At 40.6% G+C, this 24,796-nt stretch overlaps 1 protein-coding gene across 1 annotated transcript; it reads left to right on the top strand.

Moving 5' to 3' along the window:
* Positions 1-1,578: 1,578 nt before the first annotated feature.
* Positions 1,579-24,668, top strand: aldh1a3 (aldehyde dehydrogenase 1 family, member A3). The gene is made up of 13 exons (XM_070966652.1): positions 1,579-1,728; positions 1,852-1,956; positions 2,633-2,773; positions 5,680-5,809; positions 10,017-10,078; positions 15,188-15,316; positions 16,375-16,488; positions 16,866-16,968; positions 18,659-18,843; positions 20,260-20,424; positions 22,580-22,737; positions 23,275-23,349; positions 23,450-24,668. Exons 1-13 carry the CDS (start codon positions 1,630-1,632, stop codon positions 23,517-23,519), a joined length of 1,536 nt encoding a protein of 511 aa, XP_070822753.1. The 5' UTR covers positions 1,579-1,629; the 3' UTR covers positions 23,520-24,668.
* Positions 24,669-24,796: the final 128 nt, after the last annotated feature.

Genomic DNA, 24,796 nt, shown 5'->3' with positions numbered 1-24,796 from the left:
AAACAAAGTTGCAGTATTATTTGGACATTATTTAAAGGATAAGTCATAGTATTCTACATTTGTCTTCAAATCACGCATACAGAGCCTAGCCAACAACAATTATACTAACAAATATTGTGCGTGTATCTTGAACCTGACATATCTTCTTTCTCTGAGCCACAGAGCTTCGCTATTGTCCAAACGATTAAAAAAAAGAAAAATGTTAGCGAGCCATGCTGTTGACATGTCCTTTCATTACTGTGAATACAAGCACTCTGGTTTATTTTGACTCATTCTCACATACAGAATCATGCTGCCTGAAACACTCACTAGAACACCAAATGTGAATTAATCTGCTGCTGGAAATAGACCTCAACAAATACTCTATTCCCTCCCTTTTGTGTAACAACCACAGTAGTTCTCTAGTGGTATATATACTATATAATAAATACATGGTGTATAAAGAATATTTCTGGTGGCAGTTTTGATTTCTCACATGCAGTTAATCCCTCAAACTGTTTGAGCAATCAACTCATCCCTTCCAGAGCAGGTTCCTGCTTATTTGCATGGGTCTGGGACCATGCTTTGCATTTCATATTATTTCCCCTGACTTATCCTGCCAGGGCCTTTCCTTTCCTGCCCCCCCCCCCCCCCCCCCCCCCCCCCCACACACACACACACACACACAATCGCACACACACATCTTATCCTCCCTCTCGGTCTTTCTCTCTCTCTGAGTCTCTCCCTCCTTTCGGTCAATCCCTTTGAGTCCCTCTCTCTCATTATGAAGTGTTAGAAAGTTGCTGAAGTGAGAAATGAGCCTGTGAAAGCTCGTTGTCCTAATTAAACTTTGACATAAAGAGTGACAAGAAGCGATGAAGGGGAAACAATAGCAGACTGTGTATGAGTGCAAGTCCGGAGCAAGCAAGCAGCTTTGTCCCCAAGAACAAAAGCATTTGTTTGCATGTATTCAACTCCATTCAACTTCACCAGGCCCAGGTGCAAAAACCAACTTTGCGAGGAACATCACAACTCATAACACCTTTGCACAGTTGACGAACAGCCTGCAGTCAGTCCAAATAGGCCAACAGAAGGAGATCAAAGCTGCTGTGTTGCGATGTAAATATTGTGCAGCAGAATGAATTCAGTCTCATTACTTTCATTGCCTTGACTGAAGGACACAGCCAAATAATTCAGTTGTGAAATTTTACTCTTGATTCTCCCTTTGTCATTTGAGAAGTCTCACACACAGTTTGTGAATGCAATATCCTACGAGTTACAAAGAAAATAGCAATGCAGTGAATTCATTCATCATCATAACTGACAATGTTGCTACCTCACACCCTTGGTTACTGTATATGCAGTAAGAAGGTAAAGCTGATAACCCTCGGCATGCCACTTGGCCACCATCTTCCACGCTAATCACACACAGTAATAATAAATGCTGCAGGATGTTTCCAAGGTGCAGCAAGAACAAGAATACCCTCAGACGAGGACCCTAAACTACTGACAGGGGCGGAGTTGGGTCCTCTTCAACTGTTGTGTGAGGTGGGTGGAACTCCACATTCTTATAAAAAGCCAGTGGATGGGCTGACAGTGTTGAGTAGACAGAGCAGACAGACTGGTCCTGGACTGTACTGCTGACCCAGAATGGCCCAGAACGGAACAACAGAGAATGGAGTAGCTGAACAGATCCCAGATTTGCCTTTTCCTCAGCCTGTCAAAGTCCAGGATATCAGGCACACCAAGGTAAGGGGCCTCACATAGAAACCAAGTGCAACTGCTGCAGGTCGGGCTTGTGTCAAGACAGCCAAAGCATTCACTCTCTTTGTGTTTTTAACAAACTTAAGCCACTACAAACCCTTTCCACAGATTTTTATCGGCAATGAATGGCTAACATCCAGCAGAGGAAGGACATTTCCGACTTTCAACCCAGCAACAGGTGTCAAAATCTGTGATGTGGAAGAAGGAGACAAAGTAAGGAGGCATCAATTGCAGTCCTGCCTGCACTCATTCATTTGACAATACTGTTACTGAATTAAACTTAGTGTAGGCCTACATACTGTGCCACTGAACAATTCAGACTTTAAATCAAATGAATTGCTGTTCAACTGCTTTGGCTCTCATTCCCTACTGTTTTTATTTGAATGTTTTTTTTGCTAAACTTCATGGCAGTATATGTTAATTTATGTTTTTTGTGTCTGTCAGTTGGAATATGTATGAAATACACCATGACATAAAATCTAATCAAATAGTTCACAACTTCTTACCAAATTCGGTCTACATGTTATTTACAAAGTAACGTTTTATATCCCACAAATTATCATTGACAATAGAATTTTACACTGGTGTTTACCGCACGCAGCCAGCACTTCTTTGATAGAGGCAGCGTTCGAGCCGAAATATTTATATCATAATGTTTTATTACGAGGCTACTTTTACGAGCCTGCTTCTGCCAATAAAATGACGAATTGGAAAGTGGCCATGAAACTTCCAGATGAAGTCATTCTCTTTGCGGATGAGCACAGCTCGATCAATAGTCTCTGACTTTTTTTTTTTAATATGTTGGTCTTTCGTTAGTGTCGTGATTATAAGAGACACGTGCGTGTCCTGACATCACTCCGCTTTCATTCTGCTTGTTTTTTCTTTGTAGGAAGATGTGGACAAGGCGGTGGAGGCAGCCCGGACGGCTGGGCAGAGAGGCTCTCCGTGGCGGAGGATGGACGCGTCCAGCCGCGGAAGGCTGCTGCACAAACTGGCGGATCTGATGGAGAGGGACCGGCTCCTGCTGGCGGTGGGCTCAGTCTCTGCTTTCTTTATGCTGTCCACACTATACTTTAGCATGCTAATGGTTTCTGCACACAGCCGCAGTGGAACAAAGTGGCTTTTCGGGATTGGTCGCACAAATGCCCAATTCAATTCCACCTCCAGAGCATCAATTTTATTTTAATAATGTGTGTGTGTGTGTGTGTGTGTGTGTGTGTGTGTGTGTGTGTGTGTGTGTGTGTGTGTGTGTGTGTGTGTGTGTGTGTGTGTGTGTTATTTAATTGAAAATATAATGAATGTATACAGTTCAAGACTTACAGATGAATTTTAAAACTTTAAAAATTGTATCATCCTGTTGTTCAGCTAAATCAGTTAAAATATCTTACTTATGGAGCTTCAGTCGCACAACAGTTGTAGAGTTTACTTGAAAATAAATATTTACTCATTTCGAAACTTAATACAGTGTAGCATTATTACCTGATAACAAGATGACAGGAAGAATGTTAATTGGTCTAAGTCATGGTGACAACATATTAGTCTACTGTTAGAGCAAGAAGCATCAAGTATCAAACTATAATTATACGTTATGCAGCAGAATGGCCTTTTCAGAGATAAATTATTCTATATTATTTGATTATTATTACTGGTGCATTCATTTGTAATTAGAATGAATTAAATGCTGCATCTGCTCTAGGTGGAGATGGGTCTATGTATGCCGTTGGGTACTTTAGTTAATGGATAGAAATGCATCATATTTTATGGTCATAGTTGATTTTTTAAAAGTCTTAAGCAATTATAGCTGTGGCATAAATATAATGGAGTAAAAGTACAATACTTCCCTCTGGACTGAACTGTACTGTGCTGAAGTAGAAATATAGAGTACCATAAAATGGAAATACTCAAGCAAAGTACTTTAGCAAATGTACTAAGTTACTTTCCACCACTGCTTATTTTTTTTCTTCTCACAAACACATTTAATTTTTGCTGAATCTTTTCTTTGCCCCTCACATTTATGGAAACACTGGGCAGATAGATATCCGCGTAATGGCCATTCCCTGCAGTACGTAAATAACTCATGCTCTAATGTTTCATCTCAATGGTAATAACAAGCCTTGTTAGTACTGACTGCATTTTTCTAGTGCTGGTGGAGGTTCAGATAATATTCATAACAACTGATTTTAAGTATTGGAACAAGCACTGTTTCATAAACCACAATCCCATGTTTTTTTTTTTTTTCTGCAGCTGAAAAATGTCCATATGCTGTCATGATATTGACTTATTCATATCAGGGATTGGCCTATATTATTGCATGACATCATGACACTGTGACCCCACCCCAGTCTCTCTTTGTCTCTTCGTAATGATTGCTGGATGTTACTTTCCCCCTCTTTCAGATATTGTTTGGAATGAAATCCCTGTTTCTGTGCCTTTCCACTCTGTTTAGCTGCCAGCTTGCATTAAGACTTAGATCTGTAAATGAACCCTTACAGATGTGAGTGAAGTAATAATACCAGATTGCATGTGACTGCTAATTGCAAACATGCTCTGGAGTGGTAGTGTGGAGGGTATGGCTAATTACACTAAACTCCGAGCTATGTTTGGGGAAATAAGGACCAGATTCAGACCATTTAAATGTACAGTAAAGTGATACAATGGTTTCAGAATCTACTCGAGCTGCAGAGCCTCTCTTCATCTTACTTTTACTTTTACAGTAAAATAATAGTAACTCCAGTAACCATGGTGCAGATGTTGAACAGGCGTAGGTTACACAATACAGTGTAAATCATGTCTGACACGTTCAAATATAATCATTATTATGCCTTAACATAATCAATTATAAACTGAGTTTTACATGCTTGACTTACGGCCATGTATTCGTTAAGACACTGTACACTGCAGTACACCACTGTGGCTGACATCCCACTGCACCACCCTTGGATCCACATACAAACTACTTTGCCAGCTATTTCAGCCTCATACAGCTCACTGCCTTTGTTAGGCACTACATTAATTCACCTTTATTATTGTAATTATTATTATTCTATCTGGAACCAACAAGTATAACATCATATTAATTCCTGGTATATTGTATAACAGAGAAATAAAACAGATTGTAGATGGCCAACACTAAATTTATCAGCAACCTGCACTATGCAAGAAGAGGCCTGTAAGTATAGATATTCATTTTGGGATTACTCTGGTTTATTATAATTTTGGTCTTGTAACTTTATCCAACATTTCGATAACTGATGATAACACTGCATGTACCAAAGTAATTACTGAGATCTGTAACAAATCACTGCAATGAAATCTGAGCAATCACCGGATCAGACAGGTTGGAAGGAAGGCAACAGTTTGTCCACAAGATCTGAATCACTTTATTTAGAGGTCAAACTGAAACTGAGTGAAAACTGCATGTTGAACTACAGTAAGCACACTCAGCAGGAAACGAGTCTGTAAACTGTGATGGATGTTTACAGCAGACAGTTTGTCTTTCAGATAAGTTTGATAAACCTGGAGGTTTGTTTCCAACAATGGTTTCCAACCCGGTGGTCAGTCCCCAGGGGAGGAAGCAAGATAAAAGTCGATTCTTTTTATTTTTTTAGGATTTTTCTCAGATATTTGTTCTTTCATGTAAAATATAGTTTTTTTTATCTCTTTAGCCCCCTAAAAATTTTTCAAATCAAACAGTTTGAGGCAAAATCATTGTTTAGTCAACCTCCCTCAAATCATAGAAGTTCAAGATATCCTGTGGCATGAGGTCCAAAGTAAACACTGCCTCATCCTTGAATACTTGACCTGAATATGAGCAAAATGATATTATTATTTATAGGGATGATTTAAAGTTAATGTGACGAATCACATGTCTTTAGAGTAGGTAATACTTTCAGCTAAAAAAAATGTAAAGTGATGCCAGTTTTCCTGATTCTTCAGACCCTGGAGACTCTGGACACAGGGAAGCCCTTCCTGCAGTCCTTCTTCGTTGACCTGGATGGCAGCATCAAAACCCTTCGTTACTATGCAGGCTGGGCCGACAAGATCCACGGCAAGAGTCTGCATGTAGGTGAGTACGTGAGTCATCTTCCTCTGTCAGGAATTCAACAAATGAAACAATCACAGCCAGCAAAACTGTTAGAGATCCTGCGTGGTATCAATAAGAATTGGACCAATGAAGTGGAAGGAAAATTTTAAAAATCACAGAAACACATAAGACTAACAAAGCCAAGATGACACAAAAGAAATCTAAAGACACCCCAGAGAGAGATTCTGCACAAATACAGAGCCTAGTGAATGTCATGTGAGAACATGATTAAATAATTTCAGTTTCAGATTAATAACCCACACAAAAAATAGTAATGTGTAATCTTAAATTATTTAATTCTTGCCTTAACAAATGATTTCATTCATGTTCTCAATGTAACAGCAGGAACTAAAATTTAAGGTCAATCTGGTCAGTAAGATTTCAGAGTGTCAGTGCAAAGTTTTGGCATTGTGGTGACTAGAATTACTTGGTTGATTTATTCCATTATGTATTCATTTTAGTTATTTATTAGCACAAATGATTACTTCATACTCTCAAATGTATGACTATATATTGGAGAGCTTGAAGTAATAATTTGTGTTCACAGTTTATTTATGGATTTATTTTTTGCATGAGCTCCAGACAAAATAGTGCAACATAAGTATATATGAATAAGAGATTGTGTGTGTGCACAAAATAATGTTCATAAGATGAGTTTCCAGCATGCACTACAACCAGGGGCTCCATAACCAGTGCGACACTGGGAAGCAAGGTAATTACTGAGAGCGAGTGACTTGGCCTGGCCCAGGATTGTCCTCAGCCCTGGGTGGTATCTCTCCAGCCTCTTAATACTTCCCCCTCCTGTCAGATCCTACTTTACGTCTCCTCTGCCTCTGCAGGACAGCAGATAGACAAAACACGCTTGCCTTTTCCTCTCGATTAAATGCCAATAGAGTGGTGAGAGACGAAAGGCACGGCAGGACAAAAGGAAGAGGAAGAGGCTGAGATAGTAATCAGTGAGGTGCAACAGTCTGAGAGGATTAACAATCATTGTTAGCTCAGTGCCTTGCCAAGCCGGCAGCCACTCAGCCAGTAATCCCCACTTTCATATGGGAGCAGTCTCAGTACCAGTCATTAAGATGGCACACATAGCTGAGTTGTAGTTTGATATATAAAAACACACAATCGTAACCTACTTACACATTGTAGCTGCAGACTGGAATTTTAACCTTACAAACAAGTGGCAGACCTGTTGTGTAGCATGATACTGTAGTTTCACTGGATGTGGATGAAGCCAAAGTAAGTATTTTTCTGGATAAGTCAGCACAGACTAATCAATGTTGTGTAGTGGAAACTTCAATAATGGCCAAAACTTTGTCCTTCATTCTAAATGTACTATTTGCTGACAAGTGCATTGCATTTGAAAAATAAGAAAACCAACCACATGCACATGCCATGTTTCCATCACCTCATGCCCACTACAACAGTATAGAGAAAGACAGCTTGACCATTATTCTCCATTGTAAGTTCAAAATAAGAGCCTACAAATGCAGTCAAGTGTAACTCTGGATTTCCACTCAACATTGTTATCTCAACTCAGTCAGCAGAGTGAAACAGAAAAAGACAACATTGGCTTCTAAAACCAAATGTTTCTGAACTGCTACACATACCAGGTAAATGTTTCACTTTTCATTTTATTCATTCCTCTTACTGGAAGACAAAATGTTCTTATCACAGTATTTGTCATGTTGACATGTTAACTGTGGCTGAATCACAAGTAATGCAGACATAACAAGTGGTTGCTCGGCTGCTTTCATTTTCAGTTTTACAGAACAGTTTTCTCAAAAGCTTTTCAGTCTCGCTGATCTTATAAAGTCAACCCTAACCCTGTTCTCAAAAATCAGCCATGCCCTTATCAGAAATAAGTTTAGTTTACAATAGTTTGGTTTATTTGATATTATGACGAGATGGACAACAAATTACACCAACTAGAAAGTGTCAGTAGATGATTCAAGTCCAAGACTTAGAAAGAATCAAAGAATCAGTCCTGGTGACGTCGAACTGCCAATAAATCAACACAACAAATACCAACATCATTAAAATCGCTGCATGCCAAACAACAGGAAGTAAATCATAAAAATGACACACAACTTATTCTGATGGCTGAAATCATTTGAGTGTGCAAAAGTAATTATTCCAATTTGTGGTGTCCCAGAATCTAAGACCAGTTACCCATGTGGGTTTTAACCCTCAGCAAGCACAAGACAGCAGCTTGTGGGTATGAGTTCCCTCAACCCTATGAAGGTGGCCTTTGAAATGCTCAGTGGCTCTGTTATGTACGTGGATATTATGTGTCGCACTGAGATATGGTTGTATGGCCTGAGGTGCAGGGGTTGTTGGGAGTTGAACTGGGAACTGCGCTTCACTAACCACTTTCACTTTCTCCATGGTCAGAGAGATACTCCTCCCTTCAGATGAGCTCTGCCTCTGATTTTCTATGTAGAACCTGAAGAGAAAATCAGTGTCTGACAGTTTGGACTGAGGAGCGTTAGCATAGCAGAGTCAGAGCGGGCCTGAGGCTGCCCCTCTGATTCTTGTGTTACACGCTCATAGCAGCTCCCCCTGACATTTTTTGTATGGGGACATTCCCCACTGACTTCCCCGTTGAGTGACTGGAACCTTCACTAAGCTACAATTGAACATGGACTCACCCAGTGACTCAAAGATAAAGGCAGCTGGAGATGAGTCCTGTCGTGGAGGAGTCTCCCAGTCTATGATCAGTCACATGGGAAACTGGAGAAGGTCAGGGTGTAGACTGGGAGCCAAGTTTGTCTGCTGCAGTGACAGTACATTGATAGTTGTACAGTACAACTTAACACAGAGTGTTGATCTAGCTGTTTTCTGATCTGTGACAAATCGTTCCTGAAAAATAAATCTGTTTTATGATGTGCCAACGCTGTGGTTCAGGTGTGGAAAAATCATGGTTTGGGTTACAATTAATACTCAGGGTAAGGTACCTTTGTGATCATGGCTACAATAACACACTTGGTTATGGTGCAGGGATGATCATGGTCATGCATTAAAAAAAATCATTGTTGACTGCTGTTTGTAAATAGTTGGAAAGAGAGCAGTCTCCTGTGTTAAACGTCTTGTTGACCCATCCGTCCACCCCAACCTGTGCAGACTTTGTGAAGTCATCTGACTTCATTATTTGGTCCCATAACAATTCCTCCAGCTGCTTTGTCACATGAATGTAAACATGCAGTGTAGCATTTTGGGGCCTTTTGGTCTCTGAAACATTGAGTACACACCTCCTGAAAATCAAGTTTTTGTTGTCTTTGAGGGGCTTAACTTCTCACCTTGCTGCAGTGACATGCAACTGTATTCCAGGACTCTGTGACTTCACTGTTGGGTGTGATTACAGGTGCAACAGAGCTCACTAACCACACCCAGCCATACCCACCAATGACCCTGGCTGTGTTCAGAGGGCACACAAGAGAAGTTTGGCTTCAGTACTTCCTGCCAGAAAGCCGTTCTATTGCATGGTTAATATGAAATGATCTATTTTAACATAAACCATGACCTTTTCTGAACCGATTTAAACCACATGAAAGATATTTTCTCACCGGTCTAAATTTACATGTGAGAAATTTACTTGGAATCAAATTTAGCTTAGCTCTCGTTTCTGTTCCTTCTTTAACACCAAAGAAGGAACACATAAAAACACCATGATCAGACGTCAAAGACCAGCCTGTGCCAGTTGTTTCAAATCATCAACTCATCATGGAACTCAAAATGTCACCATGTCTGCTAAAGACTCACCAGATGTGTGAAAAGAAACAGATGACACTATCATGTCTAATCATTTAACTTTTTCCCCTAGGTTCTTAGAAAAGTGTTTGTAATACTGCTACTACCTAAAACAACAACAACAATAATAATAATGATAAAAACTTACATACCTGTAAAACATAATATATGGATTCCAAAAGTTCAGTTTAGACCTTGGTTAGATTTCAAAAATTACTTCAGGTTCGCTGATGAACCTTGGTTGGTCATATTTGACTGTTTTCACTTGAAACCAATTGAACAACTGAATTCATGGAACTAGTAAAAACAACAATGTGGTGAAAACAAAAATAATCTGTGATGGAAAAAATATAGACAAAGATATAAATATAGATGTAGACATGAATATAGATATAGATACAGTGGATCAAGCTGATTGTGCTGTTTCTGTTTTTTACAGATGAAAGCTTCATGTGTTTAACCAAACACGAGCCTGTTGGCGTATGTGGAGCCATCATTCCAGTAAGTCCAAAGGGGATCTGGTTTGAATTTAGAAGCAATAATCTTGCTAGACATTGAAATTCTTATTAATGTTCATATTACTTTGGCTTGGTGTGAAAAGGACTTCTGCGAAAATTAAACACACATACAAAGTGGGGTGCTCAAATAAAAAGAAACAACACATAACAGTGTTGTTTATATACTGTTACCGTGTGTGTGTGTGTGTGTGTGTGTGTGTGTGTGTGTGTGTGTGTGTGTGTGTGTGTGTGTGTGTGTGTGTGTGCTGAGATCCCATAAAAGGTGCTTCAGGTTGTGTGACCATTCTGCTGTAATACAATCAGTTGTGAATAAGTATATTAAAAAATGCAAACATTACACAATATTTTATTCAGAACTTGAGGGTATAGAGTCCCACACACTGTCATGGAGTTTATTTACTGTAGCACACTGTAAGGCTCTGCTGTAGTCTGTCTGACATGTGTTTCTACATATGGATAATATTCATCATACGTGTGTTTTAAGCATGGTATCAGAAAGTTAAAGGTAAAAGGAAGATGTTATGCTTGTTTGCCGCCTTCTCCAGAGAATATGGGTATCAGTTTCATCTCAGTGGATCAGTTCAAAGATAGATCCAAGCCCTCAGGAGCACAACTGGATTGTGTGGCACTTTTGGTACAGTCACATGACTTCCCAGGACCCAGAAATCTTTTGGCCATACACATCCATTCCAGAAGAAACAGTTCTAAAAGTATGGAGAACTATTCCTGATGGTGCCATATATGCTCTTGAAATGATCACAATGTGAATTTGAAACTTTTTGGGCATATGCACTGTGTGTGCAGCTGGGATGTTTGGGGCACCATGTTTAGAACTCTTATCCATTGCTTAATATATCCATGGATCTGACAGACATGAAAAAACAGCAAGTCCATAAGTGTCTTATCTGCTTGTTTTTATAGTTTTTGTTTGTTTAACACACGTAGCCATGTGGCTTGAACAGCTGGGTTCAGTGACAGCATGTTGGTTTGAGCTCTGTCCCAACTGGGAAATGGGAGTTTTGGAGTAGCTGGACATACGTATGTGTGTCTGTCCACAGCTAATCTCACATACTACTGGACTGACTGCTCTGCTTTATGCCGTTGTTTTATACTTTTGACTCCACAGTCCTCTTGACCGGCCAACAGGGGCTGCCAGTGATTAACAGTTGCTTCACTTTGGAATCTTGTTTCTTTTATGTGCTGGTTGCATTAGTGTTAATGGGTTCTTTTTTGGCATTTTCACTTTGAAACTAGCGTCTCACATTGCTGGTGTTTTGGAACCTGCGTATTGTCTCCTCTGCATTCCACAACCCTCATGCATGCATGCTGGACACACTGCCTGCCACTTCCTGTTGCTCACCCACATGCTGACACACCTGACGGAGATCTGCACTCTACTGAGTGCACTCTTCTTAGTTTTATGTTGTAAAGTGCCACAAAACCTTGTAGGGATGGATGTGTCAGGGATGTGTGTGAGTCGAGACAACTGTTTCCTGTCAACAACATTGTTTTGAACCTAACCATGTTTATGATCATTTACTATGCCTAAACATTCAATTTTATTTGCTTAAGCCTAACCAAACGTTAACCACAGAGGTGATGTGATGGCTATATTCAATTTGGATCCCAATGACAAACGCTAGAGTTTGCCCTTCTTTCCAGTCTAAACCAGGCTAAACAAATCTATCTTTGTACTGGACCATTGATTAATTATAACTAAATGCAGGACTTCAAAATGGTGTCCATACATCTCTATGACAGTCATATTGCATTTGCCAAGTGCAGTGCACCAACTCAGACTCTCTTTCCCTGGCCTGGCCCCCTTGTCCCTACTGGAATGACGTGGGACGTGCCTGTTGTTTTGTTTCTGGTTTACAACCGGATCCTGTAGTTTTTCTTACGTTACTAGCATTGGCCACAGCTTATAAAAAACTCACTTGGTCACAAAGAGCGTTAATCTCGCGATAAAAAAATGACGCCGTTAAAATTGATTTGCGTTTACACGTTAATAATGCAATATTTTTGACAGCACTAATTTAATCATAACTAACATTGGCAGGTGTCTTTGTAAAATGCTTTTGGAGTCGCACAAGAATTTTGTGTTGCGGAACCATAGTTGACCACTGGTGGAAATTTGTAGCAAGGTTGACTTATCGCGCCATAACCAGCTCATTAATTCATTCATACACTGTACACACAGAGATAAGATAGATATCAGTCTTCTTTCAATGCAACAAGGCCTTTATACTTAAGCAGGTTGCAGCCTTTAGGTGAATGGCTCTATCGCTTTGAGTACACTGCTAACATCTCTGGCTTACTTGAAAGTATATTCAGGCTTAATTGGAAGCACTGAATACTGAACTTAACTTTGCAGAAAAGCAATGATCATAAATGTGTAGTGCTAGTAAAGCAACTGTAGTCAATTTAAACGCGGTCTGGATGTGACGATGAAATGAAACCCTGGTAAGTGCTCTAGAAACCTAATCTTAATCTTTGCTCTCACTAAACAACAGCTCTTCTCTGTTAATCCCTTTAGGGCCGTTCTTACAGGAACACACAGCTCCAATCCTGTGCTGCGTGGATTTGTTTTCACACATTGGAATATATGTATTTTTCCTTCTTTTGATAATAACTTCATCAGATTTAGGGTGGAGCAATGTTTGGTGTTTCACCATATTGTGTTGCACTTTGTCATTGATCCAGACAGAAACATGAGAATAATTTCGACATCATGACAGAATACAGCCATTCAGTTTTTATCTTTGAGCATAAGCCTATAACCTCTAATGTTGCTTTGGCAACAAGGGAACAAAACGGCTGTTGTTTGACAGGGGAGATTATATCAAAAAAGTGAAATTTATACTGAAGGACGTTGTGTAATTATTGAAAGTACTCCTGGCACACACACAGCATGAGTCATTGTCAGAGGAAAACAGGAAACCTTTCTCCTGGCTTGTGATCCCAAGATCCCTTAATGGCGCTGAGTGTTTCCAAAGTGTTATAAAACTTAACAATGCTTAAACAATAAACATGCAGCACTCACATGTCTTGCTGTCTAATTTGGGTTTGAGTGCCCAATTATTTGTCCATTGGTTTCCAACATGGAAACCAGCAACTGGAAAATAAATGAGCTGTTTTTTCTGTATTTGTTTACCTTGAATCATGTCCAGTCCTGATGATTTAGAGCTCATTTTATTTTTTTGTATATTCTCTCCAGAACAACATCCAAGTGATAAAGTTGATTTTGTTGTGAGTTAACTGGGAAAACCAAAGTATTGATGATATGTATGGTGCTTAGATTATTAGGCGCAGTGTATTCCTCTGACATCATCAATATTATTTCCATTGCAGTGATAATTGCAATGATTTATGATGATATGATGACTTGTTGATGACTGATTATACATGCGGTGGTAGCAGGCTAAGCAAGGTAGCCTAGACATCCTTTCCAAGATGTTCGAGGCCATACTGGACATGCGGTCCCTTTAGTGTGTTGTGCCTCTGCCTGGGTCTCTCCTCCCAGTTAAACATGCCTATAAATCCCGTAAAGGAAGGCATCCAGGAGGAGTTCTTATCAGATACCTGAATCACCTCAAGTGGTTTCTTTCGATGTTACAGTTCTACACCAAGCTTTTTCCAAACTCCTCATCCCAACTCTAGAGAGACCATCGCTTCTCCAGAGAGAAGCAAGATGCACTGATTGTTCAAATAGGCATAATGCACATTTCAGACTGTCTCTCCTCGAACATGCTCATGATGTTGCACTTAGATGCACAGACAAAAGGTAACAGAAGTGTTTCTGTGAAGAAGGAAAAAAGTGAGCTTGAGACAAAAGTTTAAACCCTGTAAACTGTCACGTCACCACAGACAGAGCCCGTTGCTGCATGAAGTGGCTGAGCGTCAGATTGTCATTTTCACAAAGTTAGAATAGTTATTAGTTCCAGCCTCCACAGTTCTAACTTGAGAGAGCTGTGGAGTGGAGGGTTTGTCAGAAGTTTGAAGCATACTGAATCTTTTACCCTCACTACTGAGCACTGTTGAAGTACTTCAACTCCTTAGTGCTTTGGGAAAATGAGTTGCTGGTCTTGAGTTCCTGTCTTGACAAGTGGCCCTGTGTTCAAATCTAGTTTAAAGCATCATTACTTCAGCCGATATTGTCCTCATCAGGTGTATATTGCTGTGATTTGTGTTTCTATGATTACAGCACTCAGGACGAGTTACATTAACTTTGACCTGTTTTGAGAAGTTCAAGGAGAGACACTTGGCTTTTGCATGTGTACAGTGCATATTTTTGTTGTATTTGTATTTTTTATTACCAATTTTTGGGGTGTTCAATCCCCACCTTAACCCACCAGCTCCAGTAGAGCTGCTCAGGGGCCAGCAGATCAGACTGTGCTGAGGGAATGCAGCTTATAGTCAGGGCGTTCCTGTGAAATTCAACTTAACTTGATTTGTCACAATTATTCTAGCACTATTTACAGTGTTTATATACCCAAAACACGTGCTGCTGTCTCAGGATATATATATATATATATATATATACACACACACACACACACACACACACACACACACACACACACACAGTCCTGAGGGTGTATTTATGACCTCAGCGCTCATTGAGCAGTCAGTTATTGTTTGGGCGCGATTGAATGAAAGAGCAAGTGACTCTAAATAATGACTGTTTAGCCTGCTGTGTGTGACACCATGACAGTGATTTCTGTGTCATCCCAAAGTGAAGACTGCTCACAGCCAGGCCAGGCATGTGTGAACTGTTTGGCTCTATCACTGGAGGAACTGGGTTTTATAGTGACCCAGCAGTTCATTTCTAAACCCTGCAGCAGGTTAGCCTGTATGATGTGTACAGAAGAGTTTTAGTTAAAAGCAACGTGTTATGGTATACTGTATACTGTGACTTCATAATTAACTTCTTCTCAGCCTGATCCAGGGGGGAAACTTCAGTTTACCCCTCAGTAAAGCTTGGACTGTGCTCTACCTGGCCCATTTTTTGTGACAGTGTGCTTTAGCTGATGTGCAGTGCAGTTACAGATTGAGAGCAGTCAGCTAACATGTGTTCTTGTGTCTGCACTAGTGGAACTTTCCTCTGCTGATGTTCATGTGGAAGATAGCGCCGGCCCTGAGCTGTGGAAACACTGTGGTCATCAAGCCAGCAGAGCAGACCCCCCTCACGGCCCTCCACGTTGGATCGCTCATCAAAGAGGTCTGCTGTTAGGCTCAACATGTACAGCGGGATTGATCCAAGCTGTGTGCTGAGAGGGGTTTAGACTCTAAACCTCTGACAGGCCTGTGTCCTTATAGAAAATCCTGCTTCTTATGCGATTAGACTGCTCTGCTTTTATTATATTTTTCCCAGCAGGGGAGACAATCTGGACCTGAACACTTCAACTGTGGTTTCCACAGTGTGGTTCAGGGACTACCAAAGGTCCCTGTCCTTCACTCGACAGAAACAGTTTAAGGAATGTTTAAATTTGAGTCGAGGTTTCGCTGTCACTGTGATGTGCTAACAACTTCAGAAGAATAGTCCTCATCTGCTAACATACACACATCAGAAGTAAATCAACAACAGCATTTCTTCCATATGGGCCAAAGACTTTTCTAACGTTTCAGCCGTAAAACTTGGAACAGACATAAAACATATAGCATATTTAGTCTGATGGGATTTTTTTTCTTTTTTTTTCACATCTTGCAAAAACTTCTCACGGGGAAACAAAATATATGTCTGAAGCAATGATGGTTCTCTTACTTCTGAGGCGAAAAAATGATGGATGCAAAATCCTTTACTCCAGGACATCAGGAGCAGAATCTAATCCACTGGCAATGTTGGAAAGCCACATCAAAAAGAACCAAACCAATGACACACCTTCATGTCTTTGGAGCCTTTTGACAGATTTTAGTTATTTTATTAACTGTTAAGTTATATTTTCTGTAAATTGTATTTTCTTACGTGGACATCTGCTTAAATGCTACTCCATAGTTTTCCCCACTGGTGATAATTTTGTCAGCTATTTCTGTATTTAGTCTTAGAAATAACTATATGTTGCCATATTTAGACATAAGAACTGTGAAGCACAGCAGTAGGACACGTAATGATCATATAGAGAGATGATGAGAGAAATACTGAATTATTGTATCACCCAGACCTGTCCTGATCGAGGCACATGGGGAGATGGATGACCTGTGATCCAAATCCTTAACACAGACTTTTATGAGGTCGTGGTGATTCCCTGCTTTCACATGCTCTCTGGGTTGGTATTTTAGGCAGGCTTCCCTCCTGGAGTTGTGAACATCGTTCCAGGGTTTGGTCCCACAGCAGGAGCAGCCATCGCCAGCCACATGGACATTGACAAAGTGGCCTTTACTGGTTCCACAGAGGTACGCAAATAATTGAAAGATAAATACTCTCAGATACATTGGTTTTAATATAAAATCAGCAGGCAAGGACAACAACCTGAGAGAAAAGATCAATTTAAATAAAACAACTACTGTACATTCAGTCTACTTTAATTTATCAAAAGAGACTGAAATTGATCGAAAGGGATCAGCTTGTTGTTACTGATGTTGATGCTAGTAATACTCACACTTTCTCGCGTTGTGAATGAAGCTGTACAGTGCTTGAAGCAGCCACAGTGTTTGTGTCTGACCAATCAGTGATGGGCAGCCATGCAAACTGAGCCTTTATGGTTCCTGAGCCATCACAAAGTTCTACCCATGATGGATTGAGGTTTTGTTATGTGCTGTTATGTGTCCAGGTGGGCCAGCTGATCAAAGAAGCAGCAGCCAAAAGTAATCTGAAGAGAGTAACTCTGGAGCTGGGAGGGAAGAACCCCTGCATTGTGTTTGCTGACTGTGACTGTAAGTAAGCATGCTGTCAGTGATGACATGCAGCATTGAAATGTGTTTTCTTTATTTCTTCACACACTGGGGTCACAATATCACCTATTATTACTATTATTGTTGTTATTATTCACGCCTTTGCAGCCTCAGTTGTTAGCAGGAGGTAGTTCTGAATTCATGAAAGTTCACTGCATCACTTTACTGCTCAGAAATACTGCAGTATGAAGCCTGTCACGTCTCATCTTTCACTTGCACAGCTCACCTTTTTGTGTCTTCACTGTCTTCTTTAGACTGTCACACTATCCAAAGCAGAGAGTCCGCCTGGCTTCTGACAGTAGCAGAGTTGCAGTAGTTCACACTGTTTACCATCAGAATGTGGGAATAAACTGGCACTACAGCTACTACTGTACCATTCATGTGTAATATGATGATATAATGCCACTTGGCTCATGGCATACGTGTTTGTTGAACCAATAAGCACTCCACTGTCATAGCCTTTAAACAGTACCTGTTAAAAACCAGCCTGGGTCCAGATTTGTGTGTTGGTGTTTACTGTTTTTCTTTGCTAAGCGTTTACAACTGGAAGCAACCTCATTTATGTATGAAATGAATTAAAATGCAACTATTTGGCAGTTGCAAAAGTGTTGCAGGATAAATGTAATGCTGTCAGGATAAAGTTTTTCTCATACTGAAAGACCAGTATCTGTAAAAAAAAAAAAAAAAAAAAAAAAGCAGGCGAAGAGAAAGTGGGCGCAAAAATGGGAACTACAACCCCTCATCAACTTACCATTGACTCCTGAAATGCACTGCACATCCCAGATGGATGATACATAATGGAGTATAGAAGGTGTAATTTTCTCCCAAAAAAGCAAAAAGTAAGTCTTTATTTGGCTTCCAAAGATGGTCGCACATCCACACACGATAAATACTAGGTGCTGGACAGAAGTACATGTGCCTGAAATGTCACATGGTGGTATAAGAACACGTTTTTATGAGTCCTTTTTCAAGTGTGCAGAGTCCGTTTTTCAATTTTCCACACAAAAACAGCAACAATAAAAACAATTTAAAATCACATTATCAGTAAAACAAAAACAGGGCCCATCAGGCCAAATTTAAAGATCAGAAAATTGATGAAAAGACCATCAACAGTATTCCAAAACAGCAGCAACCAACAATACTCAATACTTGAGCTTCATTAATTTTTGTTTTAGTGGTCTTTTGAAAGAAAACCTACTTTTGGTCTGTCTGATGTTGGTCGTTGGCTGATGCTCCAAGCAGAAGAGGCTCTGTAAAGTTCTCATCTTACAGTTTGTTCATGGACACCACCAGCTGACCAGTGCTCACTCGACATCTATTATACCAATGATAAAAAAAAACAGTGAAGATTAGTTTTAGGTTAGAGAAGTGTGGTCTGTTATTCACAAAGACATTTTAACTTAACCTCCACAGTTGCACATCATTGGCACTGAAAGAACAATGAAGAACTAATCTGTAATTGGAAGCTTTGGCTCAGCAGCACTTGACCAAATGATAGAGTGAGACACAGCAAGTGACAGAACAACATCAATCATAACAGAAGATGGAACATGTGCAGAACATTCACAGTAAAATTGTTGAACATGTTGCATCTGTGTGTGTGTGTGTGTGTGTGTGTGTGTGTGTGTGTGTGTGTGTGTGTGTGTGTGTGTGTGTGTGTGTGTGTCTACAGTGCAGCTGGCTGTGGAGGAAACCCAAAAAGGAGCTTTTTATAACCAGGGTCAGTGCTGCACAGCTGCATCACGTGTCTTTGTGGAGGAAAGTATCTATGAAGAGTTTGTGCGTCGCAGCATAGAAAATGCCAAGACGATTGTCATTGGAGACCCACTGGACCCCCGGACATCACATGGGCCACAGGTGGGAGCACAGTCAACATCAAAGAATGTACAGAGGACATGGCCTTCATAAGCTACAAACAGATGTCTGTGTCTGAACACAGAATCTGTAGGCAAGGGACAAGATTTTGGTTTCAGAAGTGTTCTGGTTTCTGTTTGTTGCACATTTGTAGTCAGAGTACTATTGACCAACTATGATTACGCAGGCTTTAGTCACATGCAGGTAAACAATAAAAAGAGGCTGAAACGCAGATATCTGTTTACAGAGCCAAAATGTTGAATTGTTGTCAAGATTGAAAGTCCAGTTGCTAATTGGATTGTAAACAATGAGCAGTGCACTGAAGAGGAAGTCTGGGTGCAGATATCCATTATCTGGCTCAGCCATTGGTTGTTGGCCCCAGAGGATAAGTTGTCATCAACTAGCTGATGGGTTCTGAGATTGTAGAACACTTAAAGACACTCAGTGCTTAAACCTGCAATAACTGCATTATTTGCTGATTGTCACTGTGAATCTGTGAGCATGGACACCTTCAGGTTGTGCTGACTGCACCAGAGGACCAGCTGTTCTCCCTCCTGTCTGTCTGCCGAGTCATCGCCATCCTGGATGAGGCAGATGACCACTGTGTTGTGTAAACTTCAGGAGTTCAATGGACGGGTCTCCTGAGGTGCAGTGGTTGGTGTAGAGAGAGAGGAACAGGAGGAAGAAGAGGAGGAGATGTGACTTTCCACAGCCTCACCTGCAGGCTCCTGTCTGTCAGGACGTTTGCGATCCACTGACAGCTGGAGGCTGGCGCAGTGAGCTGGGTTGATGGTGTGAGTGCTGACTCATCAGACCTGCAGTAAAACACATTCAAGTCGTCAGCCAGTCGACGGTTCTCCGCAGTGTGAGGGGACGGTTTCCTATGACGTCCTGCAGGCTTCTCTGCACTGGCACAGGGTTGTTGACTGAAAACTTGATTTCCAGCTTTTCTTTGATCTTTGATCTCCTTGGTCAGCCTGTTTCTGACCTGGTTGTACAGGATTCTGCCACCTCCTCTGTAGGCCAAGACCTTGACCTGATTAAGCTTCCTGGGTTTAGCTGTACTCCAGGTTTACAGTGTGCTGATGTTGTTGTGCCTGCACAAGTTTCATAAGATGGAGATATATGATGTCACTGTCTCAGTACAGTCAAAGCTGGCCTGTAATTCCAGCTTTGACTCATTGGTCCTCACAGTCTTAACCACAGGCTGAACAGATTTTAGTTTCTGTAGGTTGGGAGAAGATGAACCAGCATGGGGGACAGGGCGATAGGCGTCTGTTCACATGGTGTAACAATGACGCTGTGTGTGTTTATCTCTGGTGGGATCAGCAAATAAGTGAATTTCCCAAAATCTGCTCTTGTTCTGTATTATTAAACTGTCTTCTTCCCATTTCTACTGCTGACTGATGCTGGCTTCAGATTGACCAACAGCAGTTTGACAAGATTATGGATCTGATAGACAGCGGTAAGAAGGAGGGAGCCAGGCTGGAGTGTGGAGGAGCAGCTGTTGGCGAGAAGGGCCTCTTCATTCAACCCACCATCTTCTCTGGGGTCAAAGACCACATGCGCATCGCCAAGGAAGAGGTTCCATCTTGTTTCAGTTCATTCTAAATGTACCTGACACAGACACGGTCGGGATAGAGCCAGTGGGTGAAAGTAAAGCCTGACACCCTGTGGAACAGTGCTGTAATTACACCACAGACAGTGCAGAGAGGCAGACTGCACTTCATCACTGGTGAGGAGCGAAGCATGCAGGAACAAAGGCAAGGGAAGAACAAGGGTCACACAATTTGACTTCAATGGAAACCTCTTTCTGTACACAAGCAAAAATTATTTTAAAAGTCAAAATTAGGAACAGTAGTCGGCAAATTGTACAAACTTATAATTTTAACATATCATTTTGACTCAACCTGAGCATTTTTTATTTTTAATAGTCCTGATTTTTATCTCTTATATTTTCACAGGAGAAATGGGCTTCCATAGTCCTGATGTAAAAATAGTTTATTTTCAAAAAAAAAAAACTTCAGAAACATATAACCAGAGTCTTCAAACAAAAGTGTTCAAAAAACATGCAATGTGATTTTAATGTCACGATAACTTCAATCCCCAAATATAAAATGTATACAGAGGACAACTGCATTGAATATGTCACCATTGAAACTGCCTTTCAATATAGTCACCATGCCAAATATAATTCCAATTTTACAATAAATCACAGGCCATATAAATGAAGGCGTCAGGCTGTGTATCACCCACTGGCTGTTTTTCCCCAGTCTAGACAGTCCTGCTGTCGTACCTGCATGTCGGTCACTGGCCCTGTTTTGTGTATTTGAATGCTCTAGAATAGTGCAACCATGAGTATATGAACACCGGATTTTTTTCCCTTAAATTTTGTCAGTGTTACATTTCAGATTTCCTGTATCTAATTGTTTGAGCATTTCATTGAGACTTACAGGTTACAATATTTAAATCCACCAAACACCATATTCTTATGTCTTCAGATTTCCATCAACAGGAAATAAATGTATACATTTATACATACATATAAATGTATGTATGTATTCTGTAGTTTACAGAATCAGAATCAGAAATACTTTATTGATCCCTGAGGGGAAATTGTTTTTGTTACAGGTGCTCCTTAAAAGAATAGAAGAGATAGAGAGATTTACATGTATTTACAAAAATAAGTTATATAACAGTGTTAAATAAATAAATAAATAAATGTATGACAGTGGATATTACACAAGAGTAATTGCACTGTTGGTTATTGCACATAATTATTATATAAGTCAGTAGTGAACTGCAGTATAGATATGAATGATCTGAAAGTGAGTGAAAAAGTCCAAGGACCATTCAGAGGGAGGAGTTGTACACTTTGATGGCCACAGGCAGGAATAATTTCCTTTAGCGTTCAGTCCTGAGTTTTGGTGGGATGAGTCTTTCACTGAACGTACTCCTGTGCCTGACCAGCACATCATGAAGTGGGTGTGAGACATTGTCCATGATAGTCCGTAGCTTCTTCAGCGTCCTCCTCTCTGATACCACCGTCAGAGAGTCACACTCCATCCCCATAATGTCACTGGCCTTGCAGATCAGTTTGTTGAGTCTGTCGGCGTCTGCCATCCTCAGCCTGCTGCCCCAGAACGCAACAGCATAGAGGATAGCACTTTCCACCACAGACTCAAAAAATCCTGAGCAGAGTCCGGCAGATGTTAAAGGACCTCAGTCGCCTCAGAAGATAGAGACGACTCTGGCCCTTCCTGTAGAGAGCGTCAGTGTTCTTTGCCCAGTCCAGTTTGTTGTCAAGATGAACCCCCAGGTACTTGTAATCCTCCACTATGTCCACACTGACCCCCTGGATGGAAACAGGGGTCACAGGGGCCTTGGTTCTCCTCAGGTCCGCTACCAGTTCCTTAGTCTTTGCCACATTTAGTTGCAGATGGTTCTGCTCACACCATGTGACAAAGTTGTCCACAGCAGCCCTGTACTCATCCTCATCGCCCTTACTGATACATCCATCGCATATTTCAGATAGATAGATAGATAGATAGATAGATAGATAGATAGATAGATAGATAGATAGATAGATAGATAGATAGATAGATATTTCCACATATATATTTTTTATTTTCCATGAATGGTAGTCTGAGAGGACAGCAAGCCAAAGAAGTTCATTGCACAGTGTGACTCAGTTCTCTGTACATGTGATTGGTCTTTACTGATGTCTTTCCCCTCTCAGATCTTTGGTCCAGTGCAGTGCATTTTCAGCTTTAAGAGCCAGCAGAAGGCCATAGAAAGAGCAAACAGCTCACAATATGGCCTGGTGTCAGCAGTCTTCACAACAAGTATGGACAGAGCTCTGTCTGTGTCTGCAGCCCTGGAGACTGGCACTGTGTGGTAAGGCCCTGTTCACAGTCCTGACGCTTTCCCTCTTCATTATTCATTAAAAAAGAAATGTTATTGGACAAAACTCAGGCACAAACTGACCATAATGTAAATGTGCAGAGCTGCTACGTGATCATTATACGAGATTCACAACATTTTCAATGTGCCTTTCTTGCCCAACAATTTTCTGCTGTTCATATTCACATAACCATTAATGTACATTAGAAACCCAACAAACAAAGATGAAAAAAGACTCCCCCTGTTGCTAAATACTGCCAACATAATGAAATTCCTGCCACTTTGCCAGCAAAAAGCACTCTTACCATGTTTGCAGAGTTCGCTCATGAGTCTTAAAAGCCCAAAGAAGTCTTTTGTGCCAAGGCAGGACTGATCATAACATTAATTAATTTAGCAGCTGAGGGGATACAGGAACGTCTGAGCAGCATTGGACACATGAAAATGAAATCAAATAAATACAAAGTCATAACCCATAAACCCTTGCTCTCTCTCTCTCTCTCTCTCTCTCTCTCTCTCTCTCTCTCTCTGTAGGATAAACTGCTATAATGCCCTACATGCCCAGACTCCCTTTGGAGGGTATAAGATGTCAGGCAATGGAAGAGAGCTGTAAGAACCGTGACTGTTCTCTCATATTTCAGGTTCTTAAATGATTCCAGTTCTCTGTGCGTTCTCTAACCTGCCTCCTGTGTTGTCTCTGTGCTCTCAGTGGAGAGTATGCCCTGGCTGAGTACTCGGAGGTGAAAGCAGTGACCATCAAACTGAGTGAAACCCTGTGAGAAGAACTGGGAAAATCCAGCTCTGCACTTCCCATTCTGTCTGGCCACATCACAACTCTACTACCACCCACACACTCCCTTGGTTGTCCTCAGTCATGCTTACAGTGTTGAGATTAGATTTAGGCCAAAGTCATTTGGTCTATATCAGAGCCCAAAGCAAGTCATGGTTTGTCACCTTTTCTATGATATACTGTAGGTGAGGACAGCGTTTTACTCAACAGTCTCAGCAAAGTTGCTGAATAAAACCAGTGATGCTCTAGTGTACAATGTCATATTTTTCTAATTAATTAAGAAGTTCCCCAAAATAAATAAGTGATTTGGTACTGAAGTAACTATGGGGAAAATAGAGACAGTGTTTGTAACTAATAACTAATTCCAAGTAACATGTGCATACAGTATGTGAAATTTGTCTACAGTCAAAGCAGGAGATAATGGGTTTAAATGAGACAGTTCTGTCAATGAAATTCAGATTTTACCTCAAATTACCTCCAAACTAGACTTCTTTCCGAGAAAATACTCAAAGTGAAAAATAGAAGAGCACTGATATCATGGTCATTTCACAAAAACATCTCAGCACGAGATCCTCTCTTAGGGATATTTTTGATGGGTCTGCTCACTCGTCACCTTCGACAATTTAATTTGTGTTTCTTTCAGCTTGTCTAGTCCAGCCCTTAAAGCAGATTGATTGCTTGAGATAAAGAGATGCACAAAACATAGTGATTAATTAACAATGATATGGCTTTTGCATACAAATTCTATAAATTCATCAAATCTCCCTACATGGGAAAATGTGCGAAGGTCAGAGTAAAAAGTGCTGCTTATTTTTGCAGTTATTGAGCAGTTGATGTATGCAGGTTCTTTTGTGTGTTGTGCTGATTCTAACCCAGTGTGATCTAAAATGAATGACCTCTGTGCTGAAGAGAATATGCTTTCCCTTTCAAACACTGGAAGGAACTCTTGTCCCAGACAAGTTAACAATTACCTTGTCAGTAACATTTTCGGACTCTAACAGCAACAACTTTATCACTGCATCCCATCATAGTGTCGACTTTAACTTTTTGACATATGTTCGAGTGTTTGTTATCCACGGGGGAAGCAAGTCCGTCTGCATTTTTATCACATTAGTTTTGTATTTAAATAGAAATTCTGAATAAAGAAATTAAAATACACGTCGTGGATTATTCTTTGCACCTGATGTTTAAGAATTTATATTTTATGCAAGAAAGATGAGTAAAGGTTTTATTTTGAAATTTTGATTTGGGCGAGCCGTTTCTGAT

This window comes from Chaetodon trifascialis, chromosome 1 (genome assembly GCF_039877785.1).
Source record: "Chaetodon trifascialis isolate fChaTrf1 chromosome 1, fChaTrf1.hap1, whole genome shotgun sequence".
Classification (NCBI taxonomy): domain Eukaryota; kingdom Metazoa; phylum Chordata; class Actinopteri; order Chaetodontiformes; family Chaetodontidae; genus Chaetodon; species Chaetodon trifascialis.
Note: the sequence above shows the minus strand (reverse complement) of the source record. Positions and strands in the feature narration are given on the sequence as shown.

Excerpts from the sequence above, each read along its gene's own strand:
- aldh1a3 (XM_070966652.1), top strand. The coding sequence starts at position 1,630 with ATGGCCCAGAACGGAACAACAGAGAATGGAGTAGCTGAACAGATCCCA. Across the intron at positions 1,957-2,632 it reads ATGTGGAAGAAGGAGACAAA|GAAGATGTGGACAAGGCGGT; the intron begins GTAAGGAGGCAT and ends TTTTCTTTGTAG. Across the intron at positions 10,079-15,187 it reads TATGTGGAGCCATCATTCCA|TGGAACTTTCCTCTGCTGAT; the intron begins GTAAGTCCAAAG and ends TGTCTGCACTAG.